Source organism: Lynx rufus, unplaced genomic scaffold (assembly GCF_022079265.1).
Source record: "Lynx rufus isolate CCGP_SWC_20201006 ecotype Redwood Valley unplaced genomic scaffold, mLynRuf1.p SCAF_9, whole genome shotgun sequence".
Classification (NCBI taxonomy): domain Eukaryota; kingdom Metazoa; phylum Chordata; class Mammalia; order Carnivora; family Felidae; genus Lynx; species Lynx rufus.
Genome location: NW_025814897.1, coordinates 17,732,099 through 17,744,877, shown reverse-complemented (window position 1 = coordinate 17,744,877; position 12,779 = coordinate 17,732,099). Strand labels below are relative to the sequence as shown.

At 50.6% G+C, this 12,779-nt stretch overlaps 1 protein-coding gene across 1 annotated transcript in view; it reads right to left on the bottom strand.

Moving 5' to 3' along the window:
• POU2F3 (POU class 2 homeobox 3) overlaps window positions 1–12,779 on the bottom strand; it is a 37,953-nt gene that overhangs the window by 1,653 nt on the left and 23,521 nt on the right. Inside the window, exons 5-10 of the mRNA XM_047072366.1 lie at window positions 11,278–11,460; window positions 10,709–10,850; window positions 8,905–9,041; window positions 6,811–6,972; window positions 1,426–1,492; window positions 269–401 (exon numbers count right to left, since the gene is read on the bottom strand). Of these exons, the coding sequence (XP_046928322.1) occupies window positions 269–401; window positions 1,426–1,492; window positions 6,811–6,972; window positions 8,905–9,041; window positions 10,709–10,850; window positions 11,278–11,460 (824 nt within the window). The remainder of the gene's footprint in view (window positions 1–268; window positions 402–1,425; window positions 1,493–6,810; window positions 6,973–8,904; window positions 9,042–10,708; window positions 10,851–11,277; window positions 11,461–12,779) is intronic.

The following is a 12,779-nucleotide window of genomic DNA, read 5'->3' as shown; positions in this document are numbered from 1 at the left end:
GAAATTTCCACCCTCCCAGTGAGGATGGAAATATTGGCTTTGTTGACATCAGCCTCTTGCCAGGACTGCTGGCTGGCCGAAGCTTCTCTTTTAAAGCCCACTCCCTAGGGATACGGTCCAGCCTGGCTGTCCACTCTGTCCCCGTCCTGCCACCCCAACTCTCCTCTCCGAGAAAGTGGCAGGCTTCCTGCCCCGAAGGATTGACCCAGCTTCTTGCATGGTCCCTTGATCCTGCTGGAATGTCTCGGTATTCTCTCCTCCACCTTACCCCGAAGAGTTAAAACCGGAGGCGCTCATTGCCGCTTTGGAGTTATTTTGAGATGCAGTGGGGCTGTTGGCGTGGAGTCCGGAGCCGGGAGACGAAGGCCCGCTGTTGTTCCCAGGGGAACAGGATGACGTTACTGAGGACGAAGAGAGGCCAAAACAAGGGGAAAATAATGCTGCTGGGTCCCGGGACCTCGTGACCTGGCCCTTCAGACATGTATCCCCAAAGAACTCCCGCCCTCTCCCTACCTCCCACCCATCGGCCCACCTCCTGCCTCGTCTGCATCAACACCCGGCCCCAGAGGGACTCTCATCCTAAATGCTCTTTGCAGCGCAGGCCCTGGAGAGCGGCATGGCTGGTTCTGCGGGTCCAAGAATTGCCAAACGCAAAAGGACAGATGCCAAAATCATCCTACCCCAGGACACACCCTGGGCTGGGCGTATGTAGCCCCAGACTGCGAGGCGGGAGGGGGAAAGGAACAAGAAGGCTCGGAAAGGAGGAGGGGAGGAAATAGAGAAAAGGGAATAGGAGAGGAAAGAGCATCTGAGGCCACAATTAAAGGTCGCCGGCCCCTCTCCTGTTTCTGTCTCCACAGAAAGACGCCCGTGTATCTCCTAGAAAGAGTACAGCCAGGGGACAGGCTTGGATCCTCATTTTTGGGTTTCTCTAACAACGTCCCGTGAATAAGGGGACAGATATCTTGCCATCCAAGCAAGCCAAGATACTTTGACGAGTGGGGAGCAGTGCTATTGATCGTGTCCGGACAAGAGGCAGACACTGGGGCTGTCCTGGGCACATGCAGACGTATGGTCGCCCCTGCTAGTTCTTTGGAAGGCTGTAGGTACTTTTTGAAAAATAGAGTTCCGCAGAAAACTGGTTTGGAAAACCCTGCCTTCTATACAGCTCCTTCAGGGATGTGAAATGCACTCTGGTGCTGAGAAAGTATGGCAGCGGAAGCAGAAAGCAAACGCTCGTTTTAAACTTGGCCTCTTCAGCACTTCCCAAACTTAGGGGGTCACGGAACCCTTCTTCTCCTGGCAGAGATTTTAATAGCCATTGAAATACATTTAAGGAAGGCTGACTTAGTTACCTTTCAGGTCTACCATCCCATCATTTAAAGGAATTCTGGAGTTCTTCAGAAACCCCATTGTAAAGCTCACCTGTTCCAGGCATGGTGCTGTGGACAGGAGGGACAGAGAGGGGGCCCAGAGACCCAGAGGGAGAGACCTGAAAGGCAACAGAGGTTTGTAAATGTCTTGTGTCTGCTCCCTTCTCCAGTCTTGACTGCTTCTCCCAGGGTGCTGGGCCCCAGACCGCAGATAGCAGGACTCAGCTTCCTGGCTGCTTGCCTAGTTCCAAACCTCCGCTCGGTCCCCCGCTTCCAGAAGAGGGCCTCTGGACCACGTACAGCACCGGCTCCAGTTCTGCAGAGCCCCGGGCCCTGCCCTCCCTGCTGGGGCCCCTGGCAAGGCTTCTTCGGCACTGCCCGGATGAAGCTCGAGTACCGAGGGCTTGGCCCCTGTCGTGGCAGATGCTGTCAGTTGGCTATAGCACCTCGTTCTTTTCTTCCATGAGATCCCTTTGCTCGGTGCAGCAGAGCCCGGCCCTGACAACCTGTTTCAGGCTTCCTGGCCTGGTGTCTGAGCGGACCGCCCACTCTCCAGAGAAAACTGGAGGGGCTAAACTTTCATTTTGCCCTGAAGACCTCCCAGCATTACCGACTCTGAGATTGGGAAGGGACTTCAGGTCATTTAGTTCGAACCTCCTTACTCTTCAGGACTCTCCCCCTTAAGAATCACTGCCTTAGCACGACCTAGAACAAGTTGTAATAGAAAGAATGGGCTTCGGGGCCCAACAGATCTGGGGGTGAGAACGTGGTTCCATCGTAACTATCCACGTGACTTTGGGCGAGTTACCTAACCCCGCTGAGATTTGGTTTTCTCATCCGTGAACTAGAGGTAATACCTCCCTTATATTTCCTTTTAATTAAGATTTTTAAAAAAATTTTTTTTTCAACGTTTATTTATTTTTGGGACAGAGAGAGACAGAGCATGAATGGGGGAGGGGCAGAGAGAGAGGGAGACACAGAATGGGAAACAGGCTCCAGGCTCTGAGCCATCAGCCCAGAGCCTGACGCGGGGCTCGAACTCACGGACCGCGAGATCGTGACCTGGCTGAAGTCGGACGCTTAACCGACTGCGCCACCCAGGCGCCCCTAATTAAGATTTAATAAGATAATGTCCATAAAGCTTCCAAGTCAATGCCTGGCAAAGAGTGCCAGGCTTGTTAAGCGTCCGTTCCCTTCCCCCCTGAAGGAAGCTGTCAACTGTCTCTGGACACCGGTCACCTCTTCATTTGAGCTGAAATCTGCATACCTTGCCTTCCCTTTATTCTCCTCTTGCCGACAGGGGAAGCTCCAATCGATGTTCCCAAAGGACGTTGGAAGGACGTTCTCAGGGAGCTGTGATTTGATATCCCTCCCCTCCCCAGCTCGGATCCTCTCATCCCAACAGGATGTGGCATGTATTCATTTCCCAATTAATCAGCTACGGGTCTGCTGTCTTCATTTACCTGCCTTTTTACAATGAGCCTCCTCAGTAGGGCCGGGGGCCCACGAAGGGTGGAGGCAGGTGTGAGGCCTCCTGGTAAGAGATGTTATCAATGATTTCTCTCCCTCTTCTCCTCTCCTCCCTACTGCCACACCCAAGACATTTGTTGTTGTTTTAAAATAAATAACGTGTTCAGTCACTGTGACCAGCTTCTTCTGTTTCCTTCTGGAGGCAGGCTATGCATATGCAAGCAGACGTATCTATGGTTCCCCCTTTTTAGTTTTTTATATAAATGCTAGCATTCAGCCCACACTGGTTTGCACCATTTTGTTTTGCTTTTTTTTTTTTTTTTTGCTTAACTGTATATCCTGGAGATCACTTCATATCAGAAGCGGAAGAAACTATGTCCTAGTCCCAAGGAGACTGTGCCAATGAGACCTGAGGAGAAGATAGGATCAGAACATGCTCTCTCTCCGCTGCCTCTGTAACATCACAAGCATTAATGTAATTATTTATTTAACATCTTTTCCCCCCGCTAGGCTGTAGTCTTCCCAAGGGCAGGATGGTGTCTGTTCAGGTCTACCGACTACAGTGCCTAGGACTTTGTAGGTGCTCAGTAAGTAAGTGTGGAATGAATGATGAGAACCAATCAGGCTCCTTCCTGGATCCTCCATGCCTCCCACTGCTTTTCTCCATGTGGGTGTCTTGGATTGGTCTTGGACCAAAGCGAGAACCTACCTCCCAAAGCCCCATGTTTAAAGATTCCGATGCTCTTATGACATGGTTCCATTTCTTTGACACGCCTGACATAATCTAGCCCCCGCCTACCCCTCCAGCCTCCTCATTCACACTCATTCACTCCCTGGGTTCCAGCCCAGGCCAGCTTTCTATGCTTCCTCCTTTCCACCCATCCCAGCCTCAGGGCCTTTGCATACAGGCTTTCCTCTGCCTCGAATATTCTTCCCTATGCTTTGTCCTCCCTGTGCACCCTCGACCCCCATTAACATCTACTCATTCTGCTGCTGCCAGTTTGAGCATCCTTCCTCCAAGAAGCCCCTGACACCAGGACTAGGTTAGGGCCCTCTAAATCACCCTCCATCTCTTCTAGAGATTCCATCACAAAGAGCATTTGCTTAGTGTCTATTTTCCCTGCTGGGACCGTAAGCAGGGATCATACGGGTCCTGTGCACCACCATATCCCAGTTCCAAACATATGGAGGCTGCTCAATAAATATTTAAGAAAAGAATGATGACTGACTATCCCTTGCCTCCAACTTAACGTTTTCATTGCTTTCTCACAGCCTGCAGGGTAATTTAGTACCTGTGGCCCGTTGTGAGCCAGCCCTTATCAACCTCTCTTAGTCCCTAAACCTTAGCTTCATTTAGATGGCAATGTTGTGATTCCCCAAATGCAGCACATCGTTTTATAATCCCATGCCTTCTCACAGATGGTTCCTCCCGCCTGGTGTGGCGCTCTTGCTAATTCCTAATGTGTTTGAAGAACAAATTAGGGGGTCAGCGCTCCCAGCCTCCATTCGGGTTGGAGTGTCTCTCATCGTCGGTGTTTGTCTGTGTTCCCGGAGCACTCCTACAGGGCTTCTCACATCTCCTTCACTGCAATCTCTTGCCTCTTCTCGCTCCTCCTTAGTTTCCTGCCTGGATCCTTTTCCTTTACCTGTCCCTCACCTGCTGGTGTTCCCCAGGGTCAAGACTAGACTTTTCTCTTGGCTCTGTTGTGCAAACAGCATAGCTGAGCTCCTCCTCCCCTAGGATTTCAGCCACCAATTTATGCTTATGACTCCCTGACCTACGTCTCCATCCCGGCCTTCTCTCCTGACCTCCAGACCCATCAATGCAAGTGCCCAAGGACAGCCCCACGTGGGTGACCCACAGGCCTCACTGGACCTTATAATAATGTAAAGAATGGAAATCGTCACCTTTTCCTGCTCCCGAATCCGCTCCTCCACCTGTGTCTGACTGTCCCATCAGTGGAGCAACCACTGGCCCCATCAGCCCAACAACCTGAATGCTGACAGTCAGCCCAGAGTATTGTCTTTCCTTTGTCATTTCCCTGCCACCATCTGATTTCCGATTCATAACCCAAGACCCAAAAATTCCACCTTCTCATTGTCCCTTGAGTCTCTCCCTTCCCCTCGTTCTTAGTCCCTAGCTTTGCTTCAGCCCCCATTATTTCTTTCCTGGGTAACTGCAGCCACATCCTACCTGGTTTCCCCACAACCAGTCTCATGTCTCTCAAACCACCCTTTATACTGCACTCAGAGTGATCATTCTGGAAAGCAAATCTGATGGTGTCAGTGGCCTGCTCAACATCCTTCGGTGACTTCTCCCAGCCGTCTCCTTAGCGTTGTACATAGTCCCCTCAGTCTGGCCCTTGCTGGTCTGTCCAGCCTCATCGTTCCACATCCCTCTGCAGGGACCACCTATAGTTCTGGGAACATGCCATACACTCTCCCTGCTCCCCGCTACTGTTCTTATACTTTCCCCCCAGGAGAACTCCACCCCACACCTATTTGCCTCTTCACTCCTTTTCCTTTTAGACTCAGCTCAGGTATTAATTATCTCCTTGGGGGAGCCTTCTCTAACCACCACCTTGGCAAGGCGTCGTTAGCCGCAACTCCTAAATTCTCCTAGAGAAATTATGATGTTGTTTATCATTTGTTTCTTTGTCTGTCTCCTCTGCTAGATGGTGAGATCCTCTGGGACAGGGGACAGATATTATTTATTTGTGTATCCCCAGCACTCTGCGCAAAGGTCACTCTATGGTAGATGGCCAAGGAATGTTTGGTGAAAGAATGAACAATGGTGTCGTTTTCATGAAACAGCTGTGTTCCACCCCAGACAAGGCTGAATAGGACGGTGGCATTGCCCCCAATTCCCTTAACCTTCCAACCATGGCATCCCCAGGGATGGAGGATGAGAATGTTCCTCCAGACGCTATCTTTCCCTGGATGCAGAAGATATTTCCTACTCCCCAAACTTCCACGTTATTCCCAGCCCTGACTTTTCCCCCTGACCACATCAGACACACAACTGTCCACTTGACACTTCCTCTCGGATCCTTAGGAGGCGTGTCCAGCTTAATCTGACCAGCTCCAAATTCTTAGTCTTTTTCCCCCTCACACCTGTATCTCTGGCTTTCTTCATCATCTTAAAAAAAAAAAAATGGCAGCGCCTTCCAACAAGTCGTTCACGCCAAAACCCTTAAACTCATCTTGGCCTCATTTCTCACACTCCTTATCTGAGCTCTCAGCACATCTCGTTGGCTCCACGGTTGAAGTATATTCAGAATCCAACCACTTCTTGTCACCGTCCTGGCTACCACCCTCCCCTAAGCTTCCTCTACTCTCAGCCTGGTTATTGTGGTTCTCCTCACTGGTGTCCCTTTGCCACGTAGATTATTCTCCACCTCAGTCAGTTTAGGCTTCTCCACTCACAGCTCTCCAGTGTCTTATTTCATACAAACCCAAAGCCAGGGTCCTTTAGTGACCTCCATGACCTTGGGTGGTCTGCTCTCTGTTATGTCTCTGATTTCCCCTCCTATTCTCGCCTCCTTCCTCACTCTGCCCCAGCCATACTGGCTTCCTTCTGTTCCTCAAACATGCCAAGTCATTTTTACTTGCTGGTCCCTCTGCCTGGGACACTCTTTCTTGTAGATGCTTCATCTATTTCCAACACTTTGGGCTCCACTCAAATGTCACCTTCCCCGGGAGGTCCTCTCTGACCTCTCTATTAAAAAAGCATCTCCTCATAATTACGTCCACTCCCCTTACCCTTCTTTATTCTCCTTTATATTATGTTTATTTCACACATGGCATCTATTTGACTATTTATTGTATGCCCCTCTCAACTCCCGACGGCCATCTTCCCCCGGATGGAGAAGACTCTTCACCTTCCAGGCACCATTCCTGTTCCTGCCCCCTCCCCCACCCCCCACCCCCCCATGCTTGGCGGGCAGCTTGGTTCTTGGCCACTTACCAAGCGGGAGTTGTAGATGGGAGATTTGATGGGTGTGGTCACGGGGCAGTTGATTCGCTTCTCCTTCTGACGTCGATTGCAGAACCAGACTCTCACCACCTCCTTCTCCATGGACAACTGCTCTGCAATCATGGAGATCTCTTCTGAGCTGGGTTTGGGGTTCTGCGGAGACCAAAGGGATAGAGTGTGGTCAGCAGGAAGGGGGAACAGGGTCAAGAATCAGGGGTGGGGGCCAGAGGGTCCAAGGAAACAAGATAGGCCAATGGATGGATCAAAAGCTTTAGAATCAGACCTAGGGTGGAATGCTGGCTCTATCATTTACTGTGTAGCTTTAGAAGCCTTTCTTAACTTCTCTGAGCCTCAGTCTTATCATGTATGAAGTGAGAACAATAAGGTCTACTGTATAGGATTGTTGCGAGGCTAAAATGAGAAACCATGTGTAAACTGCCAAGCCCAGGGCCTGCCACCAAATACAGGATCCACAAATGTAGCTCTCTTCCCTCATTTCTTACTTCAGGAGAAGTTCTGAAAGGAGAAGTCCTTTGACATGTGTGTGGGACGGGCAGAATCCCGAACCCCATGTTTCGCCACACAACCTGATAACCTTTTCTTGCGTTATTGCTTCCTGTCCCACCTCAAAATAGGAAAACATAAACTAAAGCATGCGGATCCAAGACTGTGGAGACATATATATTCAGCACTTTCTTGTTCCAACCCCTCCCTCCACCCAATCTTTGATCTCAGCCCCTTTCCCTCCTTCCTACACACCCCCTCCCTTGCCCAGGCTGCTCCCAGAAACCTAATCAGCAGGAAGAGCCAGCTCTTGTCATTCTGCCAGCAGGATGCAGCCATCACATCCTTGAGCCAGATGCACCAGCGAATGAATTCGCTGGAGCGGGCAGCAGTCTTGGAGGCCTGGGGCCCACGAGATTAAATGAGGCCAAGGGCACATCCTTTAGGGACCTGGGTCGTGTGGATAGAGGCTCTGAAGGCTGGTATCCAAGGGATCCCGATTAGAAGCTGTGTAGACCACACCTGTTTTCCTTCTTCTCTTCCCTAGCTCCCACAGGGCACAAAGCTGGTATTATTATTAGCTTCTACATACTGGCTCAGGAATATGCTTTTGCTACAAGTTCAAACAAATGTATCATATTATATGATCACAAGTATTTAAATGCGTGTGGAGAAAGAAACAGAAGGAGATACATTTAGATGCCATTTGATGGTAGATTTTTTGTTCTTTCTACTTCTCTATATTTTCCTAATTGTTCACAGTGAGCATTTACTACACTGATAATTCTAAAACTACAAATCAATGCATAGAAAGTAAAGAATTTCAGATGGTAACTATACTTGTTATGATGAGCATTTTGTAATGGGTAAAATTGTTGAATCCCTGCCATACACCTGAAACTAATATAATATTGTATGTCAACTAAGGTAAAAGAAAGAAAGAAAGAAAGAAAGAAAAGAAAGAAAGAAAGAAAGAAAGAAAGAAAGAAAGAAAGAAAGAAAGAAAGAAAGAATTTATATGGAGTGTTCTGGCTTTGCTCCCTTTACCTCCACTGGATACAGAGATCCACCCTCTTCTGGGACTCTATATCCCTTTTTTTTTTTTTTTAATGTTTATTTTTGACAGAGAGAGAGAGAGAGAGACAGAGTGCAAGCAGGGGTAGGGCAGAGAGAAAGGGAGACACAGAATAAGAAGCAGGCTCCGGGCTCCAGCTGTCAGCACAGAGCCTGACGTGGGGCTCGAACTCATGGACTGGGAGATCATGACCTGATTCGAAGTTGGATGTTTACCCAGCTGAGGCACCCAGGCGTGCCCCTATATCCCATTCTTTAAATCTCCTGGTGAGAGGGACAACGGGCCCTTAAAAAATGTCAGGGCAAGAAGAGTCAGTGGGGGAAGAAGTTCCTGAAACCCAAGACGAAGGCGCCCGCTCCCTGGGACACGTGGGTGCCTGGAGAGGGTGCCTGGGCTTGCTTTCCGACCCTTTCCCAGGGCAGGTGTGGTACCGAGGGGCCTGAGTGTGTCCGCTCATCCAACTCTGCACATCAGCCCACCCGTTCCCACCCGGAGGAGCCGCTCACATCTTGAAATCTCTTCTCCAGAGTCAGGCGGATATTGGTCTCGATGCTGGTCCGTTTCTTCCTCTTCCTACCAAACACTTCATTGAGGGTGGGGAAAGAGCTGGGGGTGCTCCCCGAGGGGTCCGATGGAGAGGTTTCTGTCCGGAGGTGGAAAGACAAAGGAAGCTCAGAGAAGAGAATGCATGGCCAGTTGAGCTCTGTGTCAATGGCCTTGAGATCCACCAATGCTGCCCAGTAGGCTCTGCAGTGGCTCTTTTGGGACCAGCCCCCTCCTCCCGGAAGGGGAACCAGAACAGGCCAAGAACCCTGCTTGTCCTCATTGCTCTGGGCAAAGGTCTTCCGCGACTCCCACGCCAATGCCTCCAGTGTTTGCGGTCACGGTTCAAGGACACTCAGACATCAGCGGCATGTGTGGGTGTGAGTGGGTGCAGGCAGGGCTCCTACAAGGGACTCTCATGAGTCTGTCTTTTACAAGGATGCTTGGATATGGATGCTTAGTGAAATGGGAACTGGTGTTTTGAGCTAAAAGCAATGGCACTTGGTGGCAAAATGTTGGTACTGATGTCACTTTCTTTTCAGGGCAAGTGTTGGAGCTGAGGCTGTATGATCGGTGGGCAGATATACCCCACAGGAAGGATTCAGGCATCAGGTAGGGGGGATGCACTAGAAACGATCCGTAAGGTCTCTTCCCAAAGATCCTAAGACCCTCTGATCATCTCTGTCACTTCAGTGCCCTGAAGAAAGCTGACGAGGGGACAAGTCGTTGGGGACAGCTTCCTTGACCTTCCATGTTTCCTCGTGGAGGGACTTCTGAAGGGGTGACTGACCCCCTTGTCTGCCCATCCCACCCTTTCCTTCCTCCGCACAGGAAGTACTCGTCAACATGTGTCTCCTGACTAGAGCCCAGCCTGGCGCCGGCTCTGCTCCTTCCCTCTCTGCCTACACCAGTGGTTCTCAGCTGGGGCGGTTTTGCACCATGACTGCTCCCCCAGGGGACATTTGGGATATCTGGAGACATTTTTGTATGTCTCAACGGGCGGCAGGTGCTGCTGGCACCCGGGGGGTAGAGACCAAGGATGCCGCTAAATGCCCTATAATTCACAGGACAGCCTCTTCCAACCAAGAATTCTCCGGTCCAATGTGTTGATGGTGTCCTGGTAAGAACCCTGTCACCCACTGTCCCCAGACACCAACCTCCTCCATTCAGTATTCCAAACATCTTGCCCTTGGCTTGCACCCTTGACCTCCTGGAATGCCTCCCAGGTCACCCGGCTGACAGAATCCTGTGGACCCTGCTCCTGCTGTAGGACTTTCCCCACTAGTCTTGCTCACGGTGACTCCCTGCCCTCTGGAGACCTGCTCGAGGTTAGCCAGACAGAGGGCTTGTGTTGTGACTCTTGCCTTCCCGGCTCCCCCAGGAGATCCTAGAGAACCCATTCCCCTATCTTCCCAACCTAGAAGGGGTCCAGAGCGCAAGGTGAGTAAGTTTGCAGACCCAAACTTTGTCTCTGGTGAGCCGTCCCCAGGTGGCTGGGTGGCCGTAGGGTGGACAAGGGAAGGGGGCCAAGTCTTCATGGCCACAGACCTGAAGCCATTTCTTTCAAGGGGCCCTCTCAGCAACGAAGCGGACATTTCCCTCTCCCCTTGTCTGTCTTCTGTATCTTATTTCTCAGGTGGTTCCAGGCCCAGGAGGAGAAGGGGTCTTACACACTGACCGCCTAAAGCCTCAACTCAGACAAGTCACCAGCCCCTTCCCTGCGGAATCCTCTGGGGCACCGTCCACCCTTGAGTCCCGGATGCCTACCTGCATCGTGCAACCATTTCTCCAGCAGTGGCTTGAGCTTGCACATGTTCTTGAAGCTCAGATTGAGGGCCTCAAATCGCGAGATGGTGGTCTGGCTGAAGTCATTACCGTACAGTTTTCCCATCGCCAGCCCCACATCTCCCTGCATGTGGGGACCGAGAGGGAGAAGCCGGAGGGACGGGCTCCTTCTCTTCTTCGTCCACGTTCCCCACCATCCTGGCGCCCATCATGCACGGACAGAACCTTCAAGCACCCACCCGTGACCGTGACTCCTTTCCAGGTTTTTTCCCTCTAAGAGGGAGACTTTGGTTCATTTCCCTCCCCAGACTCGGAGAGGGCCGTGCCCATGTGCCCAACCCCTTGTCTGGCTCTCATTCCTCCTACCCGTTTCCCAGCAGTGTCCCCCAGTTCCCTTACCAATAGAAACTGTGCCCTATTCTCAGGGAACACAGGGACACGTGGGCTTGCCCCAAACACATTGAACGTCCGGCCGCTCCTCAAATGTACACTCGGGAAGCCCCGTCTCCGCTCGCTCAACCCGATCCCTTCTAGCTCCCCGCAAACCAAACCTGTGTGAAACCCAGCTTAATGCGCCTCTGCTTGAAGGTCTTGGCAAACTTCTCCAGCTCTTCCAGGTCACTGGGCTCATCAGCCCCTCCAGAGCTGGGTAGATGCTTCGGCGCTGGGAGATGTGGGGACGCTTCCAGATGGGGGTCTAAAGAAGATCCCGGCAGCCCGGGGCGCCCAATTGCCTAAAAGGGAACACATGCCAAACAGATCCACAATGGCACAGATCAAATGGCACTTTCTATTGTGTGCTTAGCAGGCGACAGATGTCTGGGCGCACTTGATTCCTATTTTTTTCAGGGGCGTGGAAGTGAAAATTTGGGTTTCTACAAAGGGATAGCAAATAGCTAGAATAGCTGGGGCAGACACAGGACTGCAGGACAGGGAGGTGGCCTTCTTGGGTTTTAGTCTATGACTCATTGTTTGACTCTGGGCAGGTAACTTCCTTCTTTCAATTTTCCGCCGTAAAAGGAGCTAGCGGGGTTGTTTACTAAGATTCCAAAAGCAAATCTCAGAATGGGACAAGGAAAAGGTTGTTTGCCTTGCCTGTTCTTTTCCACAAAGCAAAGTAACTGAGGTGTTTAACAGGCATTAACTGAAGATAACAGAGGACATCCGAGACTTGTTATATTAATAGACCTTCCAGAAAAATTTAAACCCTTATGACTGCCATTTTACTTTCGAACCCATCATTTTCTTTCATGAGAGTGTTGTTTGGGTGTGTTTCGTTTTGTTTTGTTTTTGTTTTAAGTTTATTTATTTAATTTTTCAGTAATCCCTACACCCAATGTGGGGCTTGAACTCGTGACCCCGAGATCAAGAGTCGCATGTTCCACCGACTGAGCGGGGCAAGCGTCCTGTGTTTTTTGTTTCTAAATCAAAGGTATTCCCGTGCTATCTAAATATACGTTGATCTCATTTACGGTTGTCAGGAGATAGTCTTCCTTTAGTTCATTTTCATAGAAAAATGGGCTCTAAAACCTAGAGTTCACGTGGCGCCCTTTTGGGGTTGGATTGAATCCCCCTCCTGAAGACATCCACCATAGCACAAGCTCTGGAACCCAGACCGAGGGGTCCAGGCATTGCGTCCCGTCCAGGAGCCACTGCCCACGTGGACAGCACTGCCTATATCCGCCCTTGTCTTTCTCCTTCCCAGCTTACCGTTTTCCTAGACTAAGGTGAACTTTCCTCCTTCTCTCTTCCGAGACCTGCAGATTTACAATTCAGATGGGCAGCCTCAGGATGAGGAAGGTGAGAGGACCCTGGCAAAGGATCTTTTAGAACAGAATGATTTGGAGCCTTATGGGTTTGGTCCTGTTTTGCAGGATGGGGGTGGAAATCTTCAGCTCTCTTTGAGACTTCCTTCTCATCGATTCCTTTGTTCTTTAACAAATACTTCTTGAGCTCTTTGCTAGACCTTCTTCTCCCTTCCTCTCATATCCAACGACAGGCCAAATTGCATTCATTCGTCTTCCCCAAACAGGTCCTCGTTTGCCCTTTCCTC